At 37.0% G+C, this 24515-nt stretch overlaps 1 protein-coding gene across 2 annotated transcripts in view; it reads left to right on the plus strand.

Annotated features, from left to right (window-relative positions):
• The window catches only part of LOC134679028 (potassium channel subfamily T member 2), a 160590-nt gene extending 137683 nt beyond the window's left edge, over positions 1 to 22907 (plus strand). The window contains exons 14-24 of one of the 2 annotated variants that reach the window (XM_063537828.1): positions 5085 to 5234; positions 8698 to 8848; positions 11347 to 11427; positions 12213 to 12563; positions 12767 to 12901; positions 13264 to 13375; positions 13458 to 13643; positions 13875 to 14084; positions 16974 to 17069; positions 20056 to 20261; positions 20784 to 22907. In XM_063537828.1, coding sequence (XP_063393898.1) covers positions 5085 to 5234; positions 8698 to 8848; positions 11347 to 11427; positions 12213 to 12563; positions 12767 to 12901; positions 13264 to 13375; positions 13458 to 13643; positions 13875 to 14084; positions 16974 to 17069; positions 20056 to 20261; positions 20784 to 21402 — 2297 coding nt within the window. In that variant the 3' untranslated portion in view covers positions 21403 to 22907. The remainder of the gene's footprint in view (positions 1 to 5084; positions 5235 to 8697; positions 8849 to 11346; positions 11428 to 12212; positions 12564 to 12766; positions 12902 to 13263; positions 13376 to 13457; positions 13644 to 13874; positions 14085 to 16973; positions 17070 to 20055; positions 20262 to 20783) is intronic. The other variant, XM_063537829.1, reaches the window with a different exon arrangement.
• Positions 22908 to 24515: the final 1608 nt, after the last annotated feature.

Consider the following 24515-nt stretch of genomic DNA (forward strand, 5'->3'; position numbering starts at 1 on the left):
GGTAGCAAAATACACAAAGGCCCATTGTTGGGCATCACTGCCACTGCCAATGTTGGTAAATGCGATATATGTCATCATTGGGCCAACGAATATTATCGTTGTTTAGCCAACGGTACCAAAATACACAAAGGCCCATTGTTGGGCATCTGTGCCACAGCGAATGTTGGTAAATGCGATGGTGGGCCAATACAAAATTAATGTTGGCTACGGAACGAACCTCATCCCAACGTTTTCCCTACCGTTGGCACCGTGGGCCCCAACGAAAATGCTACTAGGGTAACTGCATGAAGCATGGTTTTCCGAAAAAAAGGTTTGCATTGGTTATAGAAATATGTTTGATACCTATCATATTTTAAGAAAATACTTAAATAATTAACAAGTAAAAACAATTATTAAAAGCGACTAATGACATTAATTTTATAGACCGAGACACTCCTATCCATTAGATCAGTGTCAAAGAATTCATATACGAACATACCTAACTACATATTATGTTATTTACGTAGGTTTGCATTTTAAAAGTGATTCCTTTATAAAATTACAATGTATACATTAGGTAAGCAGTGCAAACATGTCTGTGCTCATTTGCTTGGAAATTGGAGGGATTGGAAAAACCTAACGGTTTTAATTGCTAAAAACTACAAGACGTTTGTGAAGATCTACGAACGAACCGACGAACACAAGTCTCTCCTCACCTGTGAACAATTAAATAGTTACAGCTTGTAGGCATCTAAGTAATGATTTTATCATACTTGTCCAAGTAAAAAGGTACTCCTTTCACGTGGATAAGGGTTAAATAAGAAAACTAACCTTTATAGTCACGTAAATACATCAATGTTTAATACTAATTCTTATAATTACTACTATTAATTAATCTAGCTTACTGACTAACTTACCACCCTTGACTACCTTTATAGCCCTTAAACTTTTGTGCATGCCTACAGGAAAGACGTGAACACAGTTTTGTGTTTGACCCCGATACGACAAGTCTGTTCAAAGAAGCGTCGTTTTTTTCCTTTGCTAAGAATCCTATGAATTCCCATTTATTTACTCGTAGGAAGTCGTTGTGTAAAAATAAATGTCACGCTAAATAAAAATGCTTATTAGCTAAGTTCTACTGCCATGAATGGCTGGTCCGACTCTTGTCCGCGCGCTTGACTTCCCTTTTGAGTGTCAGTTCATTAAAGATCGATTTGCATCTACTTAACGAGAATTTTAACTCGCGAAGAGTGGGATGTCAGCGACTACTTGTACAGTCAGCATCAGTAGTAGCGGAGGAAACAATGCACCATAAGTATCGGCCACTCAAGGATGGCTGCCGTCTTTTCCAAACAGAGATAATTATGTACCTATAAGTATCTCGATAGTTCGCGTTCAAATAAGTTTTCGGCAAAAGTTTCATTTTTGGTACAAGCTTTTATCGCTGACTGTACTTTTTCCACAGGCAATTAATATTCATCGAGACAATTCTAAAAACCCCAAACACAATTAGGTTTCGTTGTTTTATCACAGAGTTCCTAGATGGCCACCTCTGTCTCCATCATCAGATCAGCTCGATGACACCATAATATTGCATTGTCATCCGACTTACGTACTTATGTATGCAAAATTTCAGCTCAATCGGAAACCGGGAAGTGGATCAAATTTAACTTGATTTGATTACAGACCGACAAACAGACAACGGTCAGGTGAAAGTAAATAAAAGCTTGTAAAAATAGATATTTTATTGTCTTTTTTTTCTATATTTCAACATTTATATATATATATTAAACATAGTTACATATTCTCGTTTCATTACAGAATGATTAGATACTTTTGGCGTATAGTAAGATCTGCTACTTTTGATGCTTGCTGTAGCATGTAAACCCAACCGTGTTCTGGGAAGTAGGTATAAATCAAGTTTCGTGTGTTGCGAGCCGAAGGCCAAGCTTTACAAAAGATTCCTAGTCAATGTTACCCTTTTCCATTAACCTTGAATGTTTGATAAATATGGGAATGTTTGGGAAATCTTCATGTTCAGCTGAATATTATTCAATGTTCTTCATCATAACATATTGCATTAAGAGCCACACGAACCCGCCGCCAACAAGTACCTTTACGAACACAACAGGGGGCGTAACCAACCTGCCAATCGTTTGTGCTCCGTAGCGAACGAAACGCAGCTGTCACACTATAAGGAAGAGTGATAGAGACACAATGCGTTTCGTTGTTATAGTCATAGCGCAAGCGATTGTCACCTTGGCTAGGCACAGTGTTATTAACATTGACCTAACATATATTTGTCTGGTAACTATGTATGTACAAACAGCTACACTGCTTACTGTACATCGGTGGACCTTATTAAAAAGGCATAAGGTCTACCTACATACAGTTAACAGTGTGGGTGATAGTACTAGTTATCGTTGCTAGAAATTTTAATAAACAGAAAATAGAGCGAGTAGAATATTTGAATGCAAAACTAGTTAATTTCTTTGTAGTTATTACAATTCCTAGCAATGAAAACTAGTACCAGACCCAGACATAGTTTTGTATGTTACCTACTTGAATGTTCATGTCAAATTTCATGTAATTTCAGAATTTTCTTTTAAAATGAGAGCATTTCTTTGATTGTATGGCAGCGACTAGATTCGTGCGCCTCTTAATAAATAATATCATGCTTACACCATAACGAAATATCTGTTAAATGAGCTTCGCTGTAACAACAGCGCAGACGTAAAACGTAGGTTCATTGAATAATTTTCAAGTTAACCCTTTAAACGCTATAAGCTGACATGATGTGCCTACTAGTTTGAAACAGGCATGCTTATCCGTGCATATAGCGGTAAAATATTACATCAATAAATACGTTTTCACCACACCAGCTCGGAAAGGCTTACTTTGCACTTCAAAAACTAATAGCAAAGTTGCATTTTATTCACATGTGAGGCAAAGTTTGAGTTGTTTTCTTATGTTTGATGGTAGAATTTACTTTTAAATGATGATTTTGGATCATAAATATTTAATAACATTCATTTGGATTTGATTTGGTTTATTTTGTTTCATATTTTACATTTAATATTTGCTTAGGGTTGGTGTGGTGAAAAATTTTGTGTTTCACTCGGGGGCAAATTTTGTTTAACCCTCGTGCTTTGAAACCCTCGCAACGCTCAAGATTCCATTTTTCGAACCATTCGCTACGCTCGTGGATCAATTTTGGAATCTTTCGCTTGCTCGGGTATCAATATTAGCACGAGCGGTTAAACAACAACTTTGCCCCATGTAAAACAAATAACTATTATTAGGCGTTTAAAAGGTTTTGGGAATCTATGTTTTGCACGGACGCACGTTTAAATAGACCGTCTTAATGTAACGACTACCTACTTTGCGCTCCAAATACAAGTCTAATATTTTAACAACGACAATAAATGAACTGTTTGCTGTCTCCAGATTTATTTTATAATTTTATGTGATACAAAGAGCTATTAGCGCGGTTTTACGTCTATATAAATGTGTGCCTGTGATGTTTTGCATGTTTATCAGTGTTTCTGTTTGAAATTAGATTGAGCGCGGAGGGTTACCTTGATTCAATAACTTTCTTGGTATGTATGCCAATAGAACGTATTCTAACGTTCCGACGTTCCGTAGAACGTGTTTGTATCTACTTAATTGATGAAATATAATTTGCAACGGTCTCCAGAACATCTTGTATGCCTAATAAAATTACATTAGTCAACCATAACACAGACTACACTTTGCAAGTTTGCACGTATCTGTGTGTGCAGGACACATTTTTTATTTACCTATTCTTTGTCAATTTGCACAATAAAATTACCAACAAGAATTAACGTAAACCGGAGATTTCGTGACGTTTTTAAACTAAACTTGGTAACCCAAAGCGCAGGGTGAAAATAACAAAATGATCAGTACCAACCTATTACGAAATATCGACCACTAGGCGCATAGTTCTCATAAAATATTAAAGAGAAATATAGTGGAAGCCAGGCCGCTAGGTCAGGCTCGAGCATGCAATATTACCATGCATATGCATTTAACCATGCGCCTCGTGCACTCGACACATACCTCGTCAGTGTTGTTATATATACCGGGTGTGGCCTATAATATGAGCACAAAATTAAACTGTAGGGTGTACTCCTCATACTGACCAACTTTTGTTCAACGACTTTTAAAAATAACTTGTGGTTTGATTTTAATACACTTTAAAGTTTATTCTAAGACGCAATGTATTGCGACGCAATGTATTGTTATGTTTAAGAAGTGACAAGCAACGTCAATCACAATGATATGGCGTGGCGATGGCGTCCACTGAAGATAATATTTATTTTCTATAAAAAATAGGGACTCTAAATACTTCTTAATTTTTTACACTTGTTGAACAAAAGTGTCACCATTTGAGGAGTACAATCTATGTTTTAATTATTTGCTCGTGTTACAGGCCACACCCGGTATTACGACTTCTCATTGGCATATATTGTGCAGGTTTTGGTATTTATTTTTATAAATGTTGTGCAACGTAGATCTGGGGGCCGATTTTTGAAATTCGACCACTCGATTTCGTGTATTTCTTTAAATGATATCTCCACTACTAGGCGTTTAAATTCTACTAATAGAATTGAAATCGAGTGGTCAATACCACTAGATTCTAAATTTTGATCGCCTGAATTTCAAAAATAAGCATTTCGCCGTTTTCCACCGATTTTTGAGTGACGAAATCGAACGATCGAAATTAAAAAATCGGCCCCCTGAAGCGGTCTCATGGTCGCATTTTTATCACCTGTTATGCCATGCATCACTTTCGCTTGTTAGAAAGTGACATGCATGGTGACAAATGATAAAGAGCCGACCATCATAGCCCTACTGAATTTATAATGCCTGCTAACCCACTCAAAACATTTAAAATGACGCATTTATTTGTATATTCGAGACTCATTTGACACAACATTGACCTACATACTCGTATCATGACACTCGCTACGTATGAAATATCGATGAAATAATTACGGATAATTGGTTAAGATTTAAGTGCTATTTATTCAAATGATTATGAAGCGTTTATACGTGTTGATGATTTGTCCTGTCATACACAGCTAAATATGGGGAAGGAACATCTGCATCCGACTCCAGGACGTGCCTGAAAGACTCGCCTGGTACTGATAGCGCCACTGACAGCCATCTACTATTGCCCAAACCAGATAACACAAATTTCCTCAGCCCGGATGCCCTGAATTACCGAAGAGGTACTATCGGTTGTTGCTGTGTTGTTCCTAGAGTCTGTCTGCTTAAGCTAACTCTGCACCGACTTTAAAGTGCCAAACTGTGGAACTGCTACGTACGTCATACGGCGCGATTCGGGAAATGAATTAGAGGTTCACTAGATACCTATGTGACGTTCCTCGGCAAAATGTACCTTATGGCGCCACAATAATATTATTGCCGCCGTTAGGTACCTTTTCCCATGGAACGTCATATATCTTTACTGTTTCATATCTAGTGAATAATCATTTCCCGACTCGCGAAGATCATAGGCATTTTGTATATATGTGTAGAGTTAGCTTTATTTAAGAACAGATCTATTCCACGGATGACAGCCATTAAATAGAAATACAAGTAACTATGTTGACATTCATTTTAATGGCAATCAAACATTTTTTAGACTTTTTTCATTCCGTTACGTTGTTGCGTTCCCACAAAAAAGGGCAACCTTTAACTTTTATAATAAACCCTATCACAATGCCGTAAAGAACAAGCGTGTGTAATAAAGTTTTAATATATTAAGTGGTACCTATTAATTAATTAAAGTGAGATAGGTATTATAAAACAATATTAATATAGGTACAGTAATCCCATTTCCTGTCTTGGTAATGATCAGACATAAATATTCAATTAAGTAGGGAAGTAATTATATTCTTGATTACACTGAGGGAGATAGGTATATAGTAACAGCACCAGTCATGGGACATTTAAGAGGAAATTTGGAGTATTTATGATATTTCCCTTATACATGTAAATGGTCTACCGCTTAGCGTGTTAAAAGATGAAAGTCCTATCCGTCTTTCATGTTTTAGGCGTGTTGTATCAAAGATACTGCAATTAGTTTCCACATATTTACAAATTAAAACTATGCTTTTTTTCTCCAGTCATGGACACCAAAGTTCCAGTAATGGGCCCCCGGTAATGGACGTGGATCCAGTAATGGGCCCCCTATAATGGACATTGCTCTATCAGTATAAAATATTGAAATGGGGAATAAATTACGGCAAAATAAAACAATTTTTGGTATAAGCTTTTATCGCTGAATGTATTTTTCTTTCCACAGCCAATTATTATTGTATTAGATCCATCGAGACAATTCTAATATACCCAAACACAATTAGTTAGGGTTTATTGCGATAAAGTTCCCATGGCCACCTCCTGTCTCCATCATCAGATCAGGTCCATGTTATCATAATATTACATTACCATCCGATTTGCATACTTAATTACGTAGGTACTTACACAAAATTTCAACTGAATCGAATCGAAAAGTGGCTCAAATTCAGCTACCAAGATTGGACCCACACTAACTAACAGGGCAAGTTAAATAAAAGTTTGGAACAAAACCGGGCAAGTGCGAGTCGGACTCGCGCACGAAGGGTTCCGTACCATAATGCAAAAAAAAAACAAAAAAAAGCAAAAAAAAAACGGTCACCCATCCAAGTACTGACCCCTCCCGACGTTGCTTAACTTTGGTCAAAAATCACGTTTGTTGTATGGGAGCCCCATTTAAATCTTTATTTTATTCTGTTTTTAGTATTTGTTGTTATAGCGGCAACAGAAATACATCATCTGTGAAAATTTCAACTGTCTAGCTATCACGGTTCGTGAGATACAGCCTGGCCCCTGTTTCACCAACGTGACAGGTGCGACGAATTGTAAAATCACTGTTGCTGACGTCACAGGCATCCATGGGCTACGCTTACCGCTTACCATCGGGCGGGCCGTATTCCTGTTTGCCACCATCATTGTATTATTAAAAAAAAATTTATGTAATCGGAAAAAAACAGATATTTCTCTTGCTAAGTTTATGACAATTGTCACAAGAAACACTACAATTGTCACGAAATTCCGACATATAACTCATTACCTGTCAAGAATTACCTACAATTCTTCTAAATCTTTGACAATTGTCAGAAACTTCGCAGGAGAAATATCTGTTTTTTTTCCGATATAATAAATATTTTTTAAATAATACAATGATGGTGGCAAACAGGAATACGGCCCGCCCGATGTTAAGTGGTAATCGTAGCCCATGGATGCCTGTGACGTCAGCAACAATGATTTTACAATTCGTCGCACCTGTCACCGTTGTGAAATTGGGGCCTGGTGACAGACGGACGGACGGACGGACAGCGAAGTCTTAGTAATAGGGTCCCGTTTTACCCTTTGGGTACGGAACCCTAAAAACGATATTAATTTATCCGAAGTCCGAGAATACCTCCTGATTGACATATTTCTTAACTACATTTTATTTCTGTATTGTTTAAACATGAAATTATGGCATAGCAAGCATCATTCTGTCATTTGTCCCATCATAGGAGGTACGCAGTTTTACAGCTCCTATAATGGGATTGGGCCAAATACCACTATTTTTTTACATCTGTGGAGTCACAACATAGTGTGTTGTATACCTTATCTCATGGTAAATGCAATTAACAAAACACATTCTAGTTTTCATCAAGTATTAATTAATTAAAAATTAAAAAATTAACTCACCTTTCTTAGCAAAGTTGTTAAGAATTCGTAGTGGTATTTTTTTTCAGTGACACGACAACTTTTAGGTTGACGCCAATTTCTTAAAAAACAACCAAATTTAATAAAACTTCAAACTGAAACAGCTCTAGGACTCTTATTTATGATAATATACAGCCAGTGTTTATAAACTACTTTTAGATACTTATTTTAGAGGAATTATGTTTTTTTGTCCCATTACTGGTTCCACGTCCATTATAGGGTCCACTACTATATTTCTGAAATATTGTTTTACTTAACATATTAAGAGTAGAAATACTAGAAATTATTAGGTGAGCCGACCTTTACAGGAATTCATTATTTATAGATTAATACAACATCTATAATATCATATAACAATTGACCGGGCTATGAACGAGCAGAACAGTACCCTTACAGTCAAACCCTAACAAGGCTAAGGAATATAGGAAAGTGTCATTCTTATTCTAATTCTGCTTATATTAAAGAAATACAGGTACATGAATGTTAGTAGGTACATATTTATTTAGTAAAGGTATAAAATTGCATAACCGGTAATTGTACATTACTCGTATCTATAAGTGCAGAGAGCATATCTGCTTTAGTTTGAGCTGTTTATGGTTTCTCCATCATATGCTGAAGTTATCGATTAAGTGAATTCTTAAAATAATTGATTTTAGATGCGTGTTATAATAAAGATCATGTTATGATTGTAATAATATAAACACGATGATGGTAAATGTGGGATGGGTACTATGTACAAGACATAATTAATATAATCTCTCTTAACCTGATGATATTACGGGTTAAAGAACAAAGACATTATATAATTTAACCTTCGTTTTTCTATTCCGAGTTTTACCTTGGGTTTGAAGATATTAAAGAATGGATTTGAATACGCATGAATTTAGCTGTGTAAAGACATAATATAAAATGTATGTTTGTGTGGAGCAGGTAGTCGTCGGCCGTCGATACTGCCGGTGCCCGACATGGTGACGAGCAGCCTGAACATCCCGAGCGACGCGGCGGACGACGACGCCGCCGACGAGAGCGAGGACGAGCTGGACGACGACGTGCCGTGGCGCTCGCCCTCCGAGAAGATCGCGTAAGCTCCCCTCCCACCTGCGCTCGCTTCCCTGCATCTACATGCACGCTATAAACGCCGTAAACACATTCTCTCTCGATTACATTTTATTATCCTTTCACTAAAAGATTACACTATTACACCTAAATAGTTGAATTTATTACTTCTCAGCACATAAAGCTATGATACTCCATTGCTTACAATTTTATTTCCTATATCTGTGTTTCAATTAAGAATCCATTGACACAGTGAAGTATTGTTGTTATTATTATACTTGTTTTAGCCTGTACAGTCACTCTAGATAGCCGAACAGGATCACGCAAGCTGCATGACTCCCGCACAATACGTTGTGTTCATCATTGTTCTTACATGTAAGTGTATTTTGCTTAGCTTTCATTGTTTTCTTTTGGCATCGCTTATTACATTTAGTTATATGATCTTCCATGGAATGTATGGTAAAATTATTTTTTTAATATTTCCATGTTATTCAAACTTACTTGATTGCCCACATCTTACTTCATGTAGTCGTCAAGAGTAGTTTTTTCAACTACTTACTTTTAAATATGTTTTTTGAGTCATGAGAAAATGCATAGCGTATACTCTGAGCATTTAAAACTTGAGGCCAAACAAGTACCTATTAAGGCTAAGATAAAACCAAAGCAAACAAGCTATTAAAAAGGTATTTTTTTATTTTAACTTAGTTCTACGTCTACGAGATATTTACTAACAAACATGTAATGTTCATTATGTTCCGTGACATTAACTATTTGACAAAGTAATATATATCTTTGTAAAACAAAAACAAATATTTCGCGGTATTTATTAAGCTTTGGTTTGATCTTAGCCGTCTTAGCTTCTCTGAATAATAATTATGATTATCTGGCACTGTGTTTTTTTACCCTGATAACTTTGCCGCAAGGCACGACAGCACGGCATAATGTATTATTGAACATAATATACTAAGAATTATCAAAAGATACATGGTATCATGGTGTAATACATATTTAAGTGCAAGTATATAATACCAGTCATGTTGAAGACAATACTCAATGCCATTAATTTCGGTTAGGAATACTAACTTAGGATAGAACTGCGATTGTAACAGCGCGGCAGCAGGCAGCAAAGCCGCTCTTCGGTACCAATTGTACCAAACTATACACGAATATTTTCTTAGTATCACTTAACTTAAACAAAACGTAGCATCTTCAAAATAACGCAATGCAAATCAGAATCGACCTTCAAGTACCTACTTATTTGGTTTTTCATATGCTATAATTACGAAACAACACTAAAACGCTAAACATTGTCTTAATATACGAATTTGTTGTCAGCATAATCATTACTGTCGTCATTAAGAAGACGGGCGCAACAAACATTTTTTCATTAATTGGATACCTATTTATGTTGCCATGACCAGAAAAAAAAACACATATTTGTTAAATAATAGGTATATCTGTGAAGTTAGCGTAAGGGAAAAAGACGTACGAGCACACATTTTTTTATATAACTTAATTGAAATCATTTATCGGGCCCGTTTGTAAGGACATGTAACTGCGCATGTGTAAAGTTTATGCAAAAAATCGTCGTCGTCTCAAGAAAACAAAACATAATAAAAACCGCGCAAGTAACCATTTAGGTACGTCTTTGGGCGTTTTCAGAAATAAATATCGAAAACCCGATTCTCACAGATCCCGGTGTTTTTGGGTTCTTTCAACTCAGAATCACTAGCATATTCAATTCTAATAATAAAATAAAATGTCCCAAAAAATTGTATGAAAATTGTACATTCCACTACGTACCGCACATACAAGTAAATTTTTTTTCATACTACATCGTGACGTTATGGAATGGACATTTTGGGACATCTTTTTTTAATGGAGGGATGAATGCTGTCGATTCTGAGTAGAATGAGCCCAACAACGTCCAGGGGGCCGATTTTTGAATTTCGATCAATCGATTTCGTCACTCGAAAATCGGTGGAAAACGGAGAAATGCTCATTTTTGAAATACGAGCGATCGAAATTTGGAATCTAGTGGTATTGACCACTCGATTTCAATTCTATTAGTCGAATTTAAATGCATAGTAGTGGAGATATCATTTAACAAAATACACGAAATCGAGTGGTCGAATTTCAAAAATCGGCCCCCAGATGTGAAAGAATGAGGTTTTCATTATTTATATCTGAAAACGCCCCTTTACAACTCCTCAGAAATACACATTGTTGAAGGGAATATTCCTAGTTTAAAAAAAAAAACACGGTGCACATTAATTATCAGAGAGACAGGAATGAAGTATTCTTTTAGTTTGTATACAAACAGTTTAGTAGTATTTCGCGCACTTGCAAGATAACACAATCTATATGTATCTTCGCAATATTTTACCTATATTGTAAAAATTATACCAAATTAGTACACAGTTAGGAATGTTGAGTTTTTCTTATGCAATTGTGTGCATTGTGTGTATGTGTATAAACCCCTGAGCATATATCCCACTCCGGCCCGTCCCGCTCTGCCTCCAGCGATGACGTCACCACTAGCAGCTTCTCGTCGCTGGCTGGCAGCGAGGCGCCGCACAGCGCCTGGCGTAACGACTTCACCAGGTGAGCCACCACCGAACCCCCCACCCTCTCACTACCATACATTCATCCCATTGTACTACATGACCAACGTCGACATCACACTTACTTCCAAATTACATAGTTACTTACTTCGATTAAAATGTAACAACTAAGTAACTGATGAATCTTTTTTTTTTTTACTTGCGACGATCGCAAAGAGTGATGTCAAATATGTTCAAGATGTGTCTGTTCAATTAGATACATTCAGTAAATTGAACAAAATCGACCATAGTCAAATTATGTTAATAATTTCCTATAAATTAATACCTTTATCATATAATTTGGAATAAAACATTTCTAATCATAATGTAGTACAGAGGTAAAGTCTAATCATAATGTAGTACAGAGGTAAAGTAAATAACTTAAATAACCCTTTTAAAGTCCCGAAATATGCATCGTAGTTTTTTTTTCTTAACTCCAACTGCACTTACCTTATATCGTTTGATAAGCATGAAAACTTCCTAAAATCTATGTTAGATGTTAGCATTTAGACACGGAACGACACAAAATTATAAAATAGGTACATTTATCACAGCGTTAAAGGCTTTTCTTCAATTAAATTTCAATTTTTCAATGTTTCTTCGTTATTTCTTTTCAATTCCGTTTTGCTCAGGTAGGTATGTGAAATTTTACTTAATTTTTATTAACGTAAAATATTTTGTATTTTTATACTTTTTGGTGCTTAGCTTTCGGCCTAAACAGTCACTTTACAGAGATTAACAGTGAGAAAATGTTGGGTTAACTGCACCATGATAAGTTTTTTTCAGGATCGTAAAAGGGTTTCCCCCCGTGTCGCCATTTATCGGCGTGAGCCCGACACTGTGCTACCTGCTCAAGGAAAAGAAGCCATTGTGCTGTCTCCAGCTGGCGCAGGTGTGCGAGCACTGCGCCTACAGAAACGCCAAGGAATACCAGTGGCAAAACAAAACAATCATCCTCGCAGCGGACTACGCCTCCAACGGGATCTACAACTTTATCATACCATTGAGAGCACATTTTAGATCGAAAACGTCGTTAAATCCAATCATACTATTGCTGGAGAGAAGACCGGATATTGCATTTTTAGATGCTTTATCATATTTTCCATTGGTTTACTGGATGCTTGGATCCATCGACTGGTCAGTGTTTTTGTATTTCAATAACATTTTTAGGGTAACGTAGTTGGTAAATAGAATGTGCAAGCCTATCCGTTGCCCGAACTGTGTTATAATCCAAATAAATCCAAAAGATACTTAATAAAGTCGCATGACCGCTGTTTACGGGTAGGGTTAAGTACTAATTACATAAACAATTATAAATTAGTCTTTTTATATTTTCACAGCTTAGACGATTTACTCAGAGCAGGAATAACGTTGGCGGAAAACGTAGTGGTAGTTAACAAGGAACTGTCCAACTCCGCAGAAGAAGACAGTCTGGCAGATTGTAATACTATAGTGGCGGTGCAGACAATGTTCAAGTAAACCAAACGTTCTATGTATTTCTCTTACAAATTTCTATAAGCACAGCGAAAAAAATATAATCATATGCAATAGCGAACGGTTTATTGCGGTTAATTTATATTTGAATGGCTAGACTACGTCCAGGGTGCCGATTTTTTAATTTCGATCGCTCGATTTCGTCACTCGAAAATCGGTGGAAAACAGCGAAATGCAAATTTTTGAAATACGACCGATCGAAATTTGTAATCTAGTGGTATTGATCACACGATTTCAATTCTATTAGTAGAATATAAATGCTTAGTAGTGGAGATATTATTTAACGAAATACACGAAATCGAGTGGTCGAAATTCAAAAAGTGTATTATATTTTCCTTTTCAGGTTTTTTCCTTCAATCAAATCGATAACAGAATTATCACAGTCGTCCAATATGCGTTTCATGCAATTCAGGGCACATGACAAGTACGCCTTGCATCTGTCGAAAATGGAAAAGGTACTGTTACATAGCCATAGGTTTGTGTGTATATACTTAGATGTACAACGAATAAGTATCATAGAAACATGTGTGTGTGCAGCTGGAGAAGGAACGTGGGTCACACATCTCGTACATGTTCCGGCTGCCGTTCGCCGCGGGCTCGGTTTTCTCCGCCTCCATGTTGGACACTTTGCTCTACCAGGCGTTTGTCAAAGACTACGTCATTACTTTCGTCCGCCTTTTGCTGGGCGTGGACCAAGCTCCCGGATCTGGATTTTTAACTTCTGTAAGTTGTATTAGGACGCTTAAGGAACGCCACGCTAATATATATCCTATATTTATTTAAGGGACTTTTGCGAAATCATTGACATGTGCGATTTTCACCTCACCTCATCAATTTTATGTAATGTAAGCGAATGTTTTATTATAAAAGCGAATGCCATTTAATGTAATCATTAAGATACGGGTAATAAAAGTGAATCATTAATTGAAATAAACAATCTTGGACTTCTAACAGATGAAAATAACAAAAGAAGACATGTGGATTCGTACGTATGGTCGGCTATACCAAAAATTGTGTTCGACTTCGTGTGAAATCCCAATCGGGATTTATCGCACGCAGGACACGAGCTTAGCCGATCCCTCTCACCACGTGAGTATGACGCCACGGACTTCGTCAAACTGGTTATGGTCACGCCTAGCGAGAATGCGACCATCGCGTCCATCGGTGAGTCGGTTACCTCTACACTCAGACTTACTTTCCTTAAATACAGTCCTTCTTTTCCAAAAAACTATTTGAACGCTATTGAACCAAAACATTTGCTTCATATATTCAGTTATATACCCTTACCAAATGAATGCATTTCAGTAGTCCGAGTCCTTGGACTGTATTTTCGGGTGTTTTTACTCCTTTTGATCTTGATTCTCGGGGCAGCGTCACACTTTTGTCCATGATTGTAACTTGTTGACACACATCTCCAGCCTAACACTTGTGACGTGTCTGTAATTAGTTAGTACTTACATAATAACTTTATATTCCTCACGCGAGACTTGATTTTATTATAAACTACACGTGCTTAATTTTTTATTTATCGCAAACTGCTATACCCTCATGACAAATCTTATTGCTTTGTGCGGACGCGGAATAAGTTAACAAAACCATCTAAAACCAATACAATTAATTGTGTTAAACATTTGGAACCCATTGCGTTAATATGTTTTGACTGAGGAACCATCTAAACTTAATTGGTATTTAACTCGATGATCGCAATCCCGCCTCAGTATCCTAAATGTTGTAGACGTTTGCATGTTTGTATTAGTGGAAATAGAAGGAATAGTTTTGAAGATATAGTGATACCTAGGCATCAAATTATCCAAGTTTAACTGTACAAATGAATAGGTGCTGAAATAACAGTAATGGGATTCAAGTACCTAACATAGCGAGACTGTTTAGAGCGTAGGCTTAAGCCATATTGCAATAACTGATGCATGGAACCGCATAGAGATACGTTCAAACCCTGGTTGTACGTTGTACCTTGTTCTGACCTAATCACCTGGCCTGGCCGTTTACTCATATCAAGAACACTTGTTAGCATTGCTTCAATATTTCTTGCTTCTGCTTACCGCATGCGAATCCATTACTGTACCCAAAATATGGGGTAGACAAATCACTTAAATTCACGAAGACTGTGGTTGCATACAATTAGTTACATAGATTTTTCCTTCTCAAGTTATTATCGTGCGCCTATAGTCTATTATCATTACTTCTGGTGCTAGTTCTATTGGTAGAACAAGCGAGACTTTTCCCAGTTTCCCATTTAATTATTTGCACTGCAATATTATTCAGTATTATTAAGGTATGAATTTACAAGACTAAGCGCCAGTTGCACCGTCCCACTAACCCGGGATTAACCGGTTAAACAGGTAATCCAGTGTCAAATTGTACTGGTAACCATGGAAACTCCAGGTTTAACCGGTTAACCCCCGGGTTAGAGAATGGTGCAAGTGGCCCTAAGGGGTGACTTTAGAACTTAATATTTATTAGTCAAACATCTAAAGTTAGACAGACTCTTCTTATCTTATTCCACTTATCCCGGGGTTAACCGGTTAAACTTTGATTTGCCATCGTTACCAGTACAAATTTACACCGGGTTAACGGTTTAACCGCTTCACCCCGGGTTAGTGGGATGGTGCAAGTGGCCCTAAATCTAATAAGTACCTATCTAAAATCGGGCCTTTTCAGTTTGACTAAAACTTGCGTGCCTGAAAGAATTGGTTAACGGGATAAAATACCTACTTCTACCACTGGAACCAGCAGTGGCCACTGGCCATATACCACCAGCACTTGCGACGAGTGCTATTTTCCTTATGATACAGAACCGCAATGTATTTTAGAAAAGTAGTTACTTAGTTCTATGACAGGCCTTAATATTATGTTCGATAACTCTGATTCTGGTCATGGCACTTAACCAAACCTAAATTCAATTAAAATAGGTACTCCACTTTTTTTAAGGATTCTCACGCTGGTTCGTACGTCGTATCAAAATTTGCAACTTGAGTATCTCTCGTCTTGGTAACTTTACATTTACGTTAACTAGTAATTGTACAAGATTTTTTTATAGGATAGATAATACGTAATAGAGTTAGACCAAGATAATCCTGCAGCGATTTTGATAGCCCACACAGTGTAAGTGTTATTTATGTCATTAAATTTATAGAAGTTTGACGTTTAAAATAACACTTGCACTGAGTGGGCTATCAAAATCTCTGCACTTTTCTTGGTTTAACTCTAATCTAGACACGCGGCAGCGTGTCAAGCCAAGTTCAAGCAAAGGAACTGGCTAGCCAGCGCCGAGTGTAATAATATTTACAAAAAACGCTTCAATAGACATTCAGGCCATACTTATCCTCAAAATCTGCTGTTACTTATACATATTAATGTGGTGTACGAGTACGGAGACCCCATTATTTACCGTATCTTCGCACACAAAATTTCAATTTTAAACTGGTGTTCCAAATTGAATGGTTGTTACAGCTGTTGATGAGGAAAAACCAAACCTTTGCCACTAAAACTATATAAGAAACAACGTGCAACCGAATATCTACCTATAAAAAATATAATGAATTTCCTATATACTGCATAGTAGTTTAAAAATGCGCACCAGAGAGGATAAAGGTACGGTCAGCTGACTGTACTTTTCCGTCGCAACATATACGAAATAATGCTCGCCTTTTGTAATTTAATATGATAACTATATTTAGTGTTTACTGAGAATTTAAATCTATGGCACCATTTTAGTCCGTCAATAAGAATATAGGCCTTAGATATTGTTTTCACTAGCATCAGTTGACATCAGCCTATTTCATGTATCATAGAGTAGGTAGTCAGATATCAGACAGCACTGTAACACAAGTTCTTTCAGTGTTAACGCAATCATCATCAAAATAATTTATAGCCCAGATAACTAAAAATATTTTGGGTGCCGTAAACGTAGAAACCATTTTATATTCGGCTATTGCCAAGAACACGCCCATCCCTTAAGTGTAACACAGTAGTTAGTGTTGTATGTACAAAATTGGCGAGGTAAATGGTAGGAAAACAAGTGTGACACGATAGTTGCAGCAGGAGGAGGGAGAAGGAGGTTTCCCGGCGTGCGGGCGGCGGGAGGCCACGGGCTGTCTCGGCGGCTGCTACGGGGAACGTACGCCGGCGGTAAGACATTCTCGGAGCCCTTTCGCACGGACCTCCACTTATCTGTATTATATACCTCGTAATTCAATCAACTCCGAATGGTTTTGTGTGTAGGACGACAATAAAGCAGTAATTGTTTAATATAATATTCGGACTTCATAGGTTGGGTGCGGCTATTGACAGATTGTAGGGACAGAGCAATGTTATTTAACGATATTCTTTATCAGTCTGTTACTGTATCAGTGTGGTTAATTTATTTGAGTAAAATAACAGGGTATCGGATAGTTTGATATACCTACTACGTTTGAGGTTTTATTTGATAAAGAGACTAATAAAACAAACGATCGCAGATAACTTCGATTAATAAGTAAGTAGTCTTGTTCTCTCCCTACAACAGCACCCAAAATTCCAGGCCCTATTATTTTTTTATAGGGAACATTGACGAGTATTACGCCGTCTATCGCATTCGATGAAGATTAATTAAACTTACTGGAATCAGTTATGTATCGCTACCATACATGACCCAAAAATTTTTTATTACGCTATGAGCTTCATCACATCTCATATTTGAGTAATTCTAAGCATTTCTAGCCTGGGAGGCAACAAGAAGCGTGCGTCTAGTCGGGGAGGGTGGGGTACAATGCAAGTGTCCTGACTGACTGACTGATTCATCAACGCAGAGCCGAAACTACAAAAGATAGAAAGTTGAAATTTGCACTCTAGATTACATTTATAAATTGTACAAGAGATAAGAAGCAATTTTGAGAATTTGAACCCCTAAGGGGGTTAAAAAGGAGATGAAAGTTTGTATGGGGTTCAAGTTTTATTTTAAGATAGGAATTTGAAACTTAGTAAAAAGATATATTATTAAAATACAAGAAAACTAATTTCAGCGTTTTTGTAAATTCATCCCCTAAGGTGGTGAAAAAGGGGTCGAAAGTTTGTATGGATATCAAAAAAATTTTCGAACGCGGGACTTGAATCTATGTATTTGGGAATATTATTAAAAGACAGGAATAGTTATTTGTACAACAAGAGATCAAAGTTTGATATTTCTTCGAGTGCTTATTTTGAGTCCCGTGCAAGCGAAAGATTCTAATTTAGAATCTTGAGCGTAGTAAGGGATTCAAAAGCGCACGAGATGTAAATAACTTTGATCTCGTGTAGTACACAACATTTTTCACCCTAAGCAGTGAGAACATACCTAGAGGGACAGAGATAATAGAACCCAAGTATATCGAACTTGTATTAGACCCCGCATGTTAAAAATGACATTTGACTATAAAGGTCACTTGAATGACATTTTGTCTCACTCAGTGAGCAAAATGCGATTTTGCTCACTGAGTCATTTTGTCTCACTCAGTGAGCAAAATCGCTCTTTGCTCACTCAGTGAGACAAAATGAGTGAGCAAAATCGCATTTTGCTCACTGAGTGAGACAAAATGTCATTCAAGTGACCTTTATAGTCAAATGTCATTTTTAACATGCGGGGTCTAATACAAGTTCGATATACTTGGGTTCTATTATCTCTGTCCCTCTAGGTATGTTACAACAACACAAGCCTTATTGAGCTTTTACAGTCCGGTGGCCGGCTGCATAAAACCCACCTGATAAAATAATAGAAAATAGGTACTCTCTACTCTGTAGCACAGAATAATAGTACTATCGTACAGAAAGGAAACTTCCTACAAAACCAAAGTTTGACAGCGGTTCAGCGTCGAATCTTGCTATCTCTTTCTAATATATGGCACTATCCCTTTCGGCTATTTAGGGTTGTCAAAATTCAAGTGATTATCTTATCTGTGGTCGTGCACGCAAAAGGAAGTCAAGTGGTGCCAAGCCTAATAATTAATAATTGCTCGGAGCAATGTTGAGCCGAGCGGTGCCGAGTTTGGCCGATCTCAGGAGTTTCGCACCCCTGTCTGTAGCCGACTTTTAGTCGCTTCACCTGCTCTTGGTCGCCCGCAGCTTAACTTGACAAATTTTGTGCAAATGGCAAAAAAAGTAGAAGTAGAAAAAATTATCAAAAAACCACATTGAAAAACAGATTGTAACTTGCCACGGGCGACCAAAAGCAGTTGAAGCTACGAAAATACAGCTACCACCACAGAGTAGGTATTATCTATTTTTATCAGGTGGGTTTCATACAGCCGGCTACCGGACTATTACTGTGGAATTAGCTCGATCTGTGTACAATTGACCAATATCATTTATTATTTATTAGGTATCTTACAGTAGTTACTGCCATGTTAGTTCTTGTGGATAGGAATTATGTTATTTAGAGATTAAACACTAACACATAGCACTAAGTAACTTAAATTCTAGATTTAGTTGTAGTTTGTAGAACTGCTTTAGATAACCTTGTGCGCGTCTACGCACAGAAGCCATTCGAGATACGTTGTATTGATCTATTAACTGACTTTGTATGTATATTTTACGCTATATCAGCGTTCATTCATGTGCTACGCATAACAAATTATTAGCAATTATTGCATGTCACCAGTTTTTAAAGTCAGCAACATTGCTACAGGTATAGATAAATCATATGTACATAAATAATGTAAATAACATTGTGCTGGTTACAACGACGTAAGTTTTAAAAGTTTTTCTTGATCATACAAATACTAGATGCTGTAGGTACAGACGGTGCCCTAAACTGAAAATCGTAATTAGATTCCAAAAAATGTTGCCAGTTTTTACTAGCGCGTCTTGTATTTATGTAAAAATAAATAAATAAATAAAGTACTTATTCAAATCGTAGGAGTAATATTACCAATAAATAAATTATCTTAGCGTGTATATTTATAAAAAGGAATTTACTATTTTACTAACAAATTATTGCAGTGGCAACATTATCTTACTTTTTTTGAAATCCTATTATGATTTTCAGTTTAGCATAAGTATCCATTTTCCTAAACTACTAGTATGGCGACGTGGGTACTTTGGTTGGGACACTTACTGTACAAACTGAGTTACTGGTTTTGTTAAGTACTAATAAAATCCACAGTATTCTACAAGTCTCGCAGACGAAGCAAGAGACAATCATGCGCAGCAAATAGAAAGAGCAGAAATCGCAAACCTAGTGCGCTCGCGTATGGAATCGTTGAACCTAACTGGAATCGACTACGACGACGTGAGCGAGAAGAGGAACAGTTTGTCCTACGTTATTATCAACCCAAGTTGCGATCTTAATATACAAGAAGGAGATATCATGTAAGTATATAATTGAGAACAATAAGTAATTATTGGCACGGTATCGGTAGTTTACTCGTCTTATAAAATTTTAGCCTCTACAAAAAGCTGACCTTGAATACGAGGTCGTTCTCAGAGGTGGATCAGCTGGATTAGTGCAGTTTTCACGTTTGTAAAATGACGACGCCGTTTGTAAGTCGTCGGCATTTTGGTCGAATTAGTTCTTTAATTTACCACGCGTGGCGCTGTTCATCAAAACTATGAAAAATGCTGGGGTGTCCACCAAATGTGTTCGTAGGACTTCTTACGGGCGCGAGGGATGGGAGAGACTTTTGGATCTTGGTGGTTCTGGCGCTGCTGAAGAGCAGCCCTTCTGCTGCTGAGCTGTAGTAACAAACGTTGTTTAAAAATTAACTTAAATAGACGCAATAACACCAAAGTGGCACTTACCCCGGTTGGCCATAACCATAATACTGTTTATCTTATTTTAACTTAACTACCTACCTATGAATTTTGCTGTTACTGATACTCTGTTTGTTCCAGATATTTGGTGCGTCCGTCCCCTTTTTCAGCACAAAAAACGTTTGAGAGACATAATAGTCGACGAAAATCGAATATTAGTTTCTGTTCCCAAGCTTTAATTCAAGCACAGAGCGTTGCCAGCAGAAGAGGATCTGGTATCGGTGCCACGTTCACCCAGCCGAGGGCTCCACCTCTCTGCACAACAAAAGCCAATTCGTTGTCTTTACCGGATAGTCCAACAATCATAACGGATTTTAGAGGACGGTCCAATTCACTTCGAGTAGTAGATGACATACTTCTGCGAAGATCTAACTCATTAAGACAAAGTCTCAGTGGCGTCGGCTCTCGTCGAAGAAAGAGTAGTCTCGAAGAAATAGGCATATCACATTTTAATTCCTTATTGCAACATCAGCAACAACAGCAACAGCAAAACGCTAATGCGATCAAAATAGCTTTGAACGGTAGCATAGGGTTAGAGGTTACGCCTCCGGAGGAGACTCCCGCCGAAAGATTCCCGGGGACGAGCATGGCACTCGGCGGATACCAGGAGGCCGCCGCTGCTCTCCCCTCCACGTCGATGTGCCCGAGCATTCCGTCGTCGTCGCCGGACACTCAACACTTGCAAGGAACTATTGTATGATACCACCTAATGTGGGGACGACGACTAAGCTCCGTTATAAGAAACAAATGGACGTAGAGTAACTACTTTCGATATTCAGTCATACTTAAGTACTTAACTCGAGGTGTCACTGAATCCATTGCTATTCGGAGCCTTTTTACAGTAGCGTCTCTACTTATGTATATGTAGCAACTTAGTTTTGAGAAAATTAGTAAGTGAATAATTAATAATTAATTTATAACTAGGACTGGTGTAGCTAACTGCTAAAGAAGCTGTGTAATTTAAGCGGGATCAATTAGATACTACTGTAAGCGGGATAATTATACAGCATAGTATTGTAATGTAAATAGCAGAGCTTTTTCGGTCGTAATGAACCATGAGTATGTAAATAGAGACTATAAAATGCATATAAATAATTATTATTGTTATGTGTAAATATGGACAGATAAATATATATACCTACTTAAGAAGTACCTTTTATTTACTAGATTTTACTGACCAAAGGAAAATGACTAATTTTATCATTATAATGACATAGTATAGGTATTGAATTTTTAGGCTAGGTTCACACGGCAACGTCCTGCACGTTTTTTCACGTATTCGATTTTAAACGTACAACCAGTCGGATGTTCATAAGGTAGATTTTCATTCGTTTAAAAACCATTTTCACGCCGAATAGCCACAGTGGTCACAACGAGCAGAGGTCTGTAATGGTTCCACGCTTCATGATACTTTTATATTAGTACCTATCTATGGCGATAACGGTTTCACCGCTGACAAAACAGAAGGTTTTGGGTACATCCCGTAAAAAAAATCTATGCGTAATAAAACATTTGAAAATGTATAAAGCTAACCATAGGAACGATGAAGCAAAGTTTTACAATTACTTACGGATGTCTATTGAAAGTTTTGTTCCACTAAATTAATTAATAATTCGTTATCTATATAAGATTCGTCGAGCATCCTGAATGTCTATGAAATTACATTAAGACGCTTGTTCGATTGAAAACGTATATAACATCGTGCCGTGTGAATGAAACAATACTATACTACTCGCCACTGCAAACCGAATACATTAAAGTTCATTCGATTTGCTTGACAAGTCCGGTGAGTATCCGTTTAAACGTATAAACAATGTACGTTTATTTGCAGTACAAACGCCGTGTGAATGGTTCTATGCACAAACTATGTGCCACTATTTATCCGTATACTGCAAAAAATCGTGCAGGACAATGCCGTGCATGTGAACAAAGCCTTATTCTACTTTTAACACTTTATTGTTGATAGATTGGGTCAACTAATTAATTCTCCGACTATTCATAAAATACTATTTACGTAGTATCAATGTACACAAGAGTTTCTTTATCTTTAGTTCTAGAGCTTATTATACCTGACAATATCATACAATTGTAATCTGTGTTTTTATATACAATATAAAATACTTAGTCCGTTTCACTCTGTAAGAGTATCGATAGCTGCCTTTTGTGTACCTATATTATGAAGATAAATATAACTAGATAAAAAAATGTGAATTTCATTTGTTCCACCTGAATTTCATTTGATTGTATTACCTTATACAAAATGTCAAAATCGGTTAAGACGTGATGAAATCAACCAGCCAGTTCCCGTCAGTGACTGCGTATATATAGTGGAAAAATTAAGTAAATAATGCAGTGATGCTACTCTATTGCACCCCAGTGAACTTTTTAAGTACCTAAGTACTAGGACAAAACGTGTGCGTCATGATAGGTAGACAGTCGGTGGCTCGACGAATGTAGCGTAGTTAACTACGCTGGTTAGCCAGGGGCGAAACTGTAACAACAAATCAAAATATCAGTCAGGTCTGGCCCACAAAAATCTTTTTTCATGTTAAGCGATTTTAAAGAAACTACTAATCTCCGAAAATGTGTTTATTATATTACGATACAAGTTCGAAAAATAGAAAATTCGCAACGAATGGCGATAAATTAAAACACGACTGAAAGGAGAAAAGAAAGGAGGAGAAAGGAAAGGGGGATAATGAAAATGAATGAAATATATATTTCTTTTACCGGATAATAAATGACGAATTTTAAAAATGTCACCAAATTTAAGAGTTATTAGTGTTATCACCCTAAACATTTAAGTTACGTATGTACCACACAAATGGTGACATGCCACGTACCGTTGACAGTTCGTTTCGATACCGACAGGATCGTGGTTACATGGGATAAAATAAGTTATATCCCATCCCCCTCCCCCCTTTCCAATGCTGCTCTAACGACGAAAAATATAAAAGGCTGTGTTCAATCACAACAACAAGATATCACCAAGTTCCCGGCTTATCCTAGCCACACTCAAGCAGTTGAACCTGTTATCACAATAACTGGTGACTGAAGCATCGCTCGCAGTAGCTGGAGAAATGGGAGTTGGATTTTGAATAATTTTACGGTTTAGACTCACTTGTCAAAAACACTCACTCACTTGTCACTTGTCAATGTTAGTATGTCTTACAACAGCTTAAATTCGATTAGAGTTGGATTTATTATTTCCAGAATTAAATGCCCTATTTTGACACAAACAATTTTATAAACTTTAAATAATTTTATTTTATATAATGTATGCTTCAAAACAAGCTCATAACACATTTTATAACCAACATCTATTTTGTAACAATCACACATACATACCTGTTGCTTTTCTATATAAACCATTTTTTATGTCATTTAGTCCTTTATTTGTCGTAGTCTGTCAATAAAAAAAATAACAAAATTTCACAATTTCTGAGTAAATAATAAAACTAGAGCTTGAGCTCTACGAGTTAGCGATGGGCGAGTCGAGTTATCTGATTCGAATAATCCGAATCAACCTACAGATGAGTTGATTCGAATCAAGACTATTGGCAATCCGAATCAACTCGGCCACTAAACTGACTGGTAACTTGGTATCCGATCCGCTGACTCGGCGAATAATGAATCGCCAATTCACCAACTCTCCGAGCCGAGTCAACGCTACGCTAAGGCCATTCAAAAATAAACCTTAATTCCATAGCCCGAAGGTTCTTTTTACAACAACTGCCGCTTGATTTGCCATCCCGAGTCGAGTTCACTGGTAGTATGGCCATTGAAAAATAAACCTTAATTCGGTGTCCTGAA

The sequence above is a fragment of the Cydia fagiglandana genome, chromosome Z, assembly GCF_963556715.1.
Source record: "Cydia fagiglandana chromosome Z, ilCydFagi1.1, whole genome shotgun sequence".
Classification (NCBI taxonomy): Eukaryota; Metazoa; Arthropoda; class Insecta; order Lepidoptera; family Tortricidae; genus Cydia; species Cydia fagiglandana.